Here is a 9,740-nt window from a genome sequence, read left to right on the forward strand (position 1 = left end):
AAAAAGTATTTGATCCCCTGCTGATTTTGTACGTTTGCCCACTGACAAAGAAATGATCAGTCTATAATTTTAATGGTAGGTTTATTTGAACAGTGAGAGACAGAATATCAACAAAAAAATCCAGAAAAACGCATGTCAAAAATGTTATGAATTGATTTGCATTTTAATGAGGGAAATAAGTATTTGACCCCTCTGCAAAACATGACTTAGTACTTGGTGGCAAAACCCTTGTTGGCAATCACAGAGGTCAGACGTTTCTTGTAGTTGGCCACCAGGTTTGCACACATCTCAGGAGGGATTTTGTCCCACTCCTCTTTGCAGATCTTCTTCAAGTCATTAAGGTTTCGAGGCTGACGTTTGGCAACTCGAACCTTCAGCTCCCTCCACAGATTTTCTATGGGATTAAGGTCTGGAGACTGGCTAGGCCACTCCAGGACCTTAATGTGCTTCTTCTTGAGCCACTCCTTTGTTGCCTTGGCCGTGTGTTTTGGGTCATTGTCATGCTGGAATACCCATCCACGACCCATTTTCAATACCCTGGCTGAGGGAAGGAGGTTTTCACCCAAGATTTGACGGTACATGGCCCCGTCCATCGTCCCTTTGATGCGGTGAAGTTGTCCTGTCCCTTTAGCAGAAAAACACCCCCAAAGCATAATGTTTCCACCTCCATGTTTGACGGTGGGGATGGTTTCTTGGGGTCATAGGCAGCATTCCTCCTCCTCCAAACACGGCAAGTTGGGTTGATGCCAAAGAACTCCATTTTGGTCTCATCTGACCACAACACGTTCACCCAGTTGTCCTCTGAATCATTCAGATGTTCATTGGCAAACTTCAGACGGGCATGTATATGTGCTTTCTTGAGCAGGGGGACCTTGCGGGCGCTGCAGGATTTCAGTCCTTCACGGCATAGTGTGTTACCAATTGTTTTCTTGATGACTATGGTCCCAGCTGCCTTGAGATCATTGACAAGATCCTCCTGTGTAGTTCTGGGCTGATTCCTCACCGTTCTCATGATCATTGCAACTCCACGAGGTGAGATCTTGCATGGAGCCCCAGGCTGAGGGAGATTGACAGTTCTTTTGTGTTTCTTCCATTTGCGAATAATCACAGAAACTGTTGTCACCTTCTCACCAAGCTGCTTGGCGATGGTCTTGTAGCCCATTCCAGCCTTGTGTAGGTCTACAATCTTGTCCCTGACATCCTTGGAGAGCTCTTTGGTCTTGGCCATGGTGGAGAGTTTGGAATCTGATTGATTGATTGCTTCTGTGGACAGGTATCTTTTATACAGGTAAGAAACTGAGATTAGGAGCACTCCCTTTAAGAGTGTGCTCCTAATCTCCGTTCGTTACCTGTATGAAAGACACCTGGGAGCCAGAAATCTTTTTGATTGAGAAGGGGTCAAATACTTATTTCCCTCATTAAAATGCAAATCAATTTATAACATTTTTGACATGCATTTTTCTGGATATTTTTGTTGTTATTCTGTCTCTCACTGTTCAAATAAACCTACCATTAAAATTATAGACTGATAATTTCTTTGTCAGTGGGCAAACGTACAAAATCAGCAGGGGATCAAATACTTTTTTCCCTCACTGTACATATAAGTACTTATACAGTCAGATCCAAAATGATTGGCACCCCTGTGTTCATTATTTTTCAATACCTCACCCTGCGAGGATAACAACACTGAGCCTTTCTCTAGAATGTTTTAGGAGATTGGAGAACACATTGGGAAGTATCTTAGACCATTCCTCCATACAGACCAGTGGAAGCATAACAGCCCCATAGATCAAAGATCCACCACCATTTTATACAGCAGGTATCGAGCTCTGTTTTGCATATGATTCTTCTATTTGACACCAAACCCACCCCTGGTGTGTGTGGCCAAAAGAGCTTCATTAAATAGTCTTTCTTGCTCATCTTTATCAAGGATGCCTTTTAATTTGTACCTGACTGTAAATACACAGAGATAGTGTATAATATACATGTGTGTATGTTCAAGTGTATATGTCAAATCTCCATCTTTTAATGAAGGTAATACTCACGTTGTTTCTATCATTGTTTAACAAGACCACAACACTCTTGAGGCAAGTGTCAAACTTCTGTCTTATACAGGGAACCAGCTGGACCAGCACAGTGAACTTTGGACTGGCTTCATCCTGAAACAGAGAAGGGAAACAAAAAAAACAAAAGAATTGATGAGAAAATGTTGTGACATAAAATGTCATCCACTTATCATCTAGATTGTCTCTTCATAAAAGTATAGTGTAATTGTCAGTTACCTTGCTTTCCACCTTGGCTAAGGGGTAGTAGCAGTCCCCATGGAAGGTGAATGCTTTCCCATCGAAGGTCGTCACGTGTGAACCCTCCTCAACTGCACATGTACCAGGGCTGGGCAGACTTTTACAGGACCACTGACCATGGTGACAGACACTGAATCACAGACACAGAACAAATTATGAAGTCATTTACAGGACCAAGGATCATGGTGACAGACACTGAATCACAGACACAAAAGAAATGATGAAATAATTTACAGGACCAAGGATCATGGTGACAGACACTGAATCACAGACACAGAACAAATTATGAAGTCATTTACAGGATAAACCAGATACATGAACCCTCTGTTAAGACTTCTGTCTGAACTTAACTTGTTATTTTAACTGTACAGTGCTTTACATTGAGCACTTTAAGTCTAAACCTTTGACTCACCATTCCTCACGGTCCTGTCTGAATACTTCTCCAGAGTTGTAAACTTTGTCGTGTTTGCACTGACACTGGTCCTGAGTGACACACCCCCGCTTTGAGATGTCATCAAACACAGTCCCTACAGAGTGGTGAAAACAGACAACATGTCACGAAAGTCACCACAGTCCCTACAGAGTGGTGAAAACAGACATGTCATGAATATCACCACAGGCCCTACAGTGGTGAAAACAGACAACATGTCACGAACGTCACCACGGTCCCTACAGAGTGGTGAAAACATACAACGTGTCGTGAACGTCACCACAGTCCCTACAGAGTGGTGAAAACAGACAACATGTCGTGAACGTCACCACAGTCCCTACAGAGTGGTGAAAACAGACAACGTGTCGTGAACGTCACCACAGTCCCTACAGAGTGGTGAAAACAGACAACGTGTCGTGAACGTCACCACAGTCCCTACAGAGTGGTGAAAACAGACAACATGTCATGAACGTCACCACAGTCCCTACAGAGTGGTGAAAACAGACAACGTGTCGTGAACGTCACCACAGTCCCTACAGAGTGGTGAAAACAGACAACGTGTCGTGAACGTCACCACAGTCCCTACAGAGTGGTGAAAACAGACAACGTGTCATGAACGTCACCACAGTCCCTACAGAGTGGTGAAAACAGACAACGTGTTACTAACGTCACAGAATGAGATACAGTGAGTTAGTCTAATGTTATTTGTGGTATAATGGAACGAACTGTATAATAACAAAATCTGTACAAATACACTTTATAAATTATATGTATTATTACTAAATGTAAACCAAATGTGTATTATGACTAAATATATAAGATCATCACTGTTATACTGATACATTGAGGTGAGTTGTAGTTCTCTATCATCACTGTTATACTGATACATTGAGGTGTGTTGTAGTTCTCTATTATCACTGTTATACTCATACATTGAGGTGTGTTGTAGTTCTCTATCATCACTGTTATACTGATACATTGAGGTGTGTTGTAGTTCTCTATCATCACTGTTATACTGATACATTGAGGTGAGTTGTAGTTCTCTATCATCACTGTTATACTGATACATTGAGGTGTGTTGTAGTTCTCTATCATCACTGTTATACTGATACATTGAGGTGTGTTGTAGTTCTCTATCATCACTGTTATACTGATACATTGAGGTGTGTTGTAGTTCTCTATCATCACTGTTATACTGATACATTGAGGTGTGTTGTAGTTCTCTATCATCACTGTTATACTGATACATTGAGGTGTGTTGTAGTTCTGTATCATCACTGTTATACTGATACATTGAGGTGTGTTGTAGTTCTCTATCATCACTGTTATACTGATACATTGAGGTGTGTTGTAGTTCTCTATCATCACTGTTATACTGATACATTGAGGTGTGTTGTAGTTCTCTATCATCACTGTTATATTGATACATTGAGGTGTGTTGTAGTTCTCTATCATCACTGTTATACTGATACATTGAGGTGTGTTGTAGTTCTCTATCATCACTGTTCTACTGATACATTGAGGTGTGTTGTAGTTCTCTATCATCACTGTTATACTGATACATTGAGGTGTGTTGTAGTTCTCTATCATCACTGTTCTACTGATACATTGAGGTGTGTTGTAGTTCTCTATCATCACTGTTATACTGATACATTGAGGTGAGTTGTAGTTCTCTATCATCACTGTTCTACTGATACATTGAGGTGTGTTGTAGTTCTCTATCACCACTGTTATACTGATACATTGAGGTGTGTTGTAGTTCTCTATCATCACTGTTATACTGATACATTGAGGTGTGTTGTAGTTCTCTATCATCACTGTTATACTGATACATTGAGGTGTGTTGTAGTTCTCTATCATCACTGTTATACTGATACATTGAGGTGAGTTGTAGTTCTCTATCATCACTGTTATACTGATACATTGAGGTGTGTTGTAGTTCTCTATCATCACTGTTATACTGATACATTGAGGTGAGTTGTAGTTCTCTATCATCACTGTTATACTGATACATTGAGGTGTGTTGTAGTTCTCTATCATCACTGTTATACTGATACATTGAGGTGTGTTGTAGTTCTCTATCATCACTGTTATACTGATACATTGAGGTGTGTTGTAGTTCTCTATCATCACTGCTATACTGATACATTGAGGTGAGTTGTAGTTCTCTATCATCACTGTTATACTGATACATTGAGGTGTGTTGTAGTTCTCTATCATCACTGTTATACTGATACATTGAGGTGTGTTGTAGTTGTCTATCACCACTGTTATACTGATACATTGAGGTGTGTTGTAGTTCTCTATCATCACTGTTATACTGATACATTGAGGTGTGTTGTAGTTCTCTATCACCACTGTTATACTGATACATTGAGGTGTGTTGTGGTTAAAGGCTGACCGTGAGGGCAGAAGCAGCCGTCCATCAGGTGTTCTTCACACAGGGAGCTGGTGTCTGAGTGGGTACAGGTATCCATGCAGGGAGAGCCACTCTCCAGATAACCCATGTTGAACGGACACTGCTTCTCTAAGAAAACAAAGAAAATCAATTATAGTGCATTTTATTATTATATTTAAATATGTATATATATTTATTTATATTTTTAGACATTTGTGTGATCTGAAGCTGACTATGGACAATAAAGAGTTGTTTTTTTGCATGTGACTTTTTGATCTACAACTCTACTGTAATCCAGTAAATGTTTTCCTGAACACCCAGACAGTTATTGAGATGTCCCATTACCACAGAAGGTTGTTGTTCTCCAGTGGGGTGGCTGTCCCCCGGCGTGGGAGCACTGTCTGGAGTACTCTGCCAGGGTGCTGCAGACACAGAAGCTATCAGAAGTGTTGCTGCAGCCACACAGGTCCTGAACACAGGCCTGGATGTAGGGCTCAGGGTTCACGACCGCTCCACAGGAGCTCCACAACGCCGAGCGCAGGAGCTGGTCACACTGGGCATGCTGAGGAGGAGGAGGAGGAGGAAGAGGAGGAGGAGGAGGAGGGAGAGGAGGAGAAGGTATAGGTGAATGAGGAGGGAGAGGAGGAGGAAGAGGAGGAGGAGGAAGAGGTGGAGGAGGAGGAAGTGGAGGGAGAAGAGGAGGAAGTTGAGGGAGAGAAGGAGGAGGGGAAGGAGGAGGAGGAGGTGAATGAGGAGAAGGTATAGATGAATGAGGAGGAGGAGGAGGAAGAGGAGGAGGAGGAGGAAGAGGAGGAGGAGGTGAATGAGGGGAAGGTATAGGTGAATGAGGAGGGAGAGGAGGAGGGGGTGGAGGAGGGTGAGGAGGAGGAGGTGGAAGAAGGGAAGGAGATGGAGGAGGAAGTGGAGGGAGAGAAGGAGGAGGAGAGGAAGAGGAGGACGAGAGAGGCGGAGGAAGTGGAGGGAGAGAAGGGGGAGGAGGAGGAGTGGGAGAGAAGGAAGAGAAGGAGGAGGAGGTAGAGGTGGAAGAGGAGGGAGAGAAGGAGAAGGGGGAGGAGGAGGAGTGGTAGAGGAGGAAGAGGAGGAGGAGTTAGAGGTGGAAGAGGAGGGAGAGGAGGAAGAGGGAGCGGAGGTGGTGGAGGGAGAAGTGGAGGAGGTGGAGGGAGAGAAGGAGTGGGAGAGGAGGTGGAGGAGGAGGAGGTAGAGGTGGAAAGGAGGTGGAGGGAGAAGAGGAGTGAGAGAGAAGGAGTGGGAGAGGAGGAGGCAGAGGAGAGGACGCATAAGAGGTTAATTAAGGAGGAAGAGGGGGAAGAGAAGGAGGAGGAGGTTGTAAGTTGCAATACGAATAATATTATGCCATATTTGAACTTTATTCGATCCATATGGCAGTCAAATAAATCAATAGAATGAAGTGAAGTACATGGAAATACTGTAGTCTATTTGTCAGGCTGAACAGACTGGAGGTAGAACTTACAAACTCCTTGCATGTGTCCTCTTTAGGCTGAACGTCTGCAGGTTCATCTTCCTCTTCCTCTTCATAGGGGTCTTCACAGTCCTCGTTGGGCCTGTGGACCTTCTGCCTGTTTCCAAACTCAATGGGGCTCACTTTACGACCTGCACGGAAATAACACGATGTCATCCTTCATCGATAAGTGATTAGAAACGCATATAAATGTGTATAAATGTATATTAATGAACTTACAACCTATGTGAAATTACACTGATGCTACTAGATATAAGAATATATAACAGTCACTTAGAATATATAAATAAATAGCATGTTAATAATAACAACTAAATAAGTCATTATATATATTTAGATAAATGCTTAGAAATTCGTTATAACTGACTATACATGTAATAAATGATAATATTAGCCACTTGGAAAATATTGATTACACTTAACACCTTAAAACCTTACAGGAATAAGCCATTAGAAATACTTGTACATATTAATATAAATGATTATAAGTGTGTTATAAATGACTATACATGTTATAATCCTCATGAATTGTAAAGCTAATAATTCTTAGACATGCTCACCATTATGAATAAATTCACTGTGGACTGGAAGGCCATTGAAGTCTCCACAGAGACCACAGGTACGGTTGGTATACTCCGTGTCCAGCTCCACCTAACGCAAACAGTGATGGGTCAACTATTCTCTAAGGTAGACTCAGAGAAACGCCGTTGCCACGAGCAGCAGAGCAGATATTGAGATGAGATACAAGACTTCAACTCTCACACAGTCACACACGTGGTATCTGTGTATGTGCACGGGTTCGTTTTACACTGTTCACTGTTTAATGACAGCAGTCAATTTCAATGAACTTATTGATTCTTACAAAGCAAATAAATAAATACACTTCTGTATGCATTCTTCTAAGTAATGTTTTGATTCTTATTAAAGCTTACCACGACGGCATCTTCTCCATTCCACATGACAACCAGGCCAACCTTGGAGTAGAGTTTGGTGTAAACTGCATTCCTCTCCAGTTGGACTCCTCCATTGTAGTATGGCAGAGTTACACTGGGAATAAGGATGAAGAACATAATTAATAATAGAGATCACATAGAAATGTACCAATGTGTCAATTAACAACAAAGAGACACAAAATACAGTTAAATCCTTTGAATTCAAAATGGAATCCCTGGAAATATGTCAGAGTACTGTCTCAGATGGGAATAGGTAACAGCATAATATAAATCCATTACTTTTTGCAGAGAGGAAATGGTATATTTATATATATAGATAGATAGATAGATAGATAGATAGATAGATAGATAGATAGATAGATAGATAGATAGATAGATAGATAGATAGATAGATAGATAGATAGATAGATAGATAGATAGATAGATAGATAGATAGATAGATAGATAGATAGATAGATAGATAGATACAGTATATCAATACTTTATTTATTTATTTATGACAGTCTAATAGATTTTTCCATGGCTCGCTTGAAAGAGGATGTAAATCTCAGTGTAACATCCCTGATGAATTAGAGGACACATAACATAAAACTTTTGTGGAAAACGTACATTTCTCCATTGACCGCGACCTGAGTCTTGGTCAGATGGAAGACCAGGTCGTTGATAGTGACCACTACGTGTTTGACCGTAGGGTTCCCCTCGGTCTCAGTAGCCTCGTTCCTCTTCAGGTGCACAGAGAACTCCTGATAGGACTCAGAGTGGCAGTCGGAGGCCAGGTTGTATTCACACGTCCCTGGGAACTGGTACACGTCTCCATCGAAGGTCTTGAAGTGCTCTCTGCCCCAGGTGCTGCAGATGCTGTTCACATGGTTGGACTGGCGAGCTGAGGAGACGAAAACAGAAAAAGTTACCCACTTTGAATTTATGGAATCAGAAAGAGACACAATTTATAACTTTGCTGTAAATTGTAAATAATGCAGCATTTATTTCAAAATATCCAATTGTAGTGGATTGTGAATCAAGATATTAAAAAATATGACACTCTTAGACAGACTGCACTCAGATTAGCTCCAAGCAAAATTGTTCATAATAACAAAATGTGTCTGTTCCTGACTGATATTTGCCTCGAAATAGATGGAACTTAATCTAACGCCATCTCTATACAGTATCTATTTCTATGTTTGACTGTTTGTCTTTGGCTGCATAGATCAAAATAAATCACTGCTATTTCCAAAATGATCCTGTATCGTCTTACCTTTCTTGGCTTTCACCTGGACGGCGCTCGTTAGTGGCAGAGCGAGAACACACAACCACAGAGTTGTCCACCCCATAGTTAGTGTCCAGGTGAAGTGGGCTTCAGGTAAAAGTGTAGAGTGCTGCTCGACAGCCTCCTTTATAATGGCATTGTTTAATCTGTCTGTCAGTTCACACCCATCAGAAGGAGGATGTCAGACATCTTTATTGAGACATGGCAAACATGTCTATTGACAGGGCCAGATTAACGACTGGGCAATCAGATAACATAAGAACACGGCATAAGTCATTGCAAAATTTGAAGAATTGCAGGAAATTAGCTTTAAAACAGCAACATTTTCTCTTCGTTGCCAAAAGGGGGGGGGGGGGGGGGGGGGTTCTCTAAACTGTTATTGTACAGTGGCCCAGATTTGTGTTTATTCCAGCCCTGTCTAAGGAAATTCAACCACTTTCAGAAATCCCCTTTACTATCTATTATTTCCTTTACGCTGAATGTAAATGTTAAAAAACAAAAAAAGCAATGTTTTTAACTTTGGACTTACAATAAATACTATATATTCATAACGGAGACAGTGTTGTTGTTCCTTCAATGATAAATCGTTTGATTATTTAAAGTAAAGCACCTCTTAGAAAACAAGGTGATGTCCAGAACCTAAAAGGGTTGTTCGGCGGTCACCATAGGAGATTTTAGGTTCCAGGTAGAAGAACCTGTAACCCATTTTTGGTTCCACAGAGAGTTCTACATGGAACCCAAAAGGGTTCTACATGGAACCCAAACGGGTTCTACATGGAACCAAATAGGGTTCTCCTATGGAGACAGCCAAAGGCCCCATAGGACTTTCAAGGGAAAGGGGGATACCTAGTCATTCAAGTGAAATGTGTCTTCTGTATTTAACCCAAC

At 41.5% G+C, this 9,740-nt stretch overlaps 1 protein-coding gene across 1 annotated transcript in view; it reads right to left on the reverse strand.

Annotated features, from left to right (window-relative positions):
* LOC139577963 (mucin-2-like) overlaps positions 1-8,916 on the reverse strand; it is a 30,997-nt gene extending 22,081 nt beyond the window's left edge. The window contains exons 1-10 of the mRNA XM_071405084.1: positions 8,890-8,916; positions 8,195-8,499; positions 7,565-7,679; positions 7,193-7,283; positions 6,624-6,763; positions 5,477-5,693; positions 5,135-5,260; positions 2,716-2,830; positions 2,283-2,433; positions 2,046-2,159 (exon numbers count right to left, since the gene is read on the reverse strand). Coding sequence (XP_071261185.1) covers positions 2,046-2,159; positions 2,283-2,433; positions 2,716-2,830; positions 5,135-5,260; positions 5,477-5,693; positions 6,624-6,763; positions 7,193-7,283; positions 7,565-7,679; positions 8,195-8,499; positions 8,890-8,916 — 1,401 coding nt within the window. The remainder of the gene's footprint in view (positions 1-2,045; positions 2,160-2,282; positions 2,434-2,715; positions 2,831-5,134; positions 5,261-5,476; positions 5,694-6,623; positions 6,764-7,192; positions 7,284-7,564; positions 7,680-8,194; positions 8,500-8,889) is intronic.
* Between the last annotated feature and the right edge of the window lie 824 nt (positions 8,917-9,740).

The sequence above is a fragment of the Salvelinus alpinus genome, chromosome 6, assembly GCF_045679555.1.
Source record: "Salvelinus alpinus chromosome 6, SLU_Salpinus.1, whole genome shotgun sequence".
Lineage (NCBI taxonomy): Eukaryota > Metazoa > Chordata > Actinopteri > Salmoniformes > Salmonidae > Salvelinus > Salvelinus alpinus.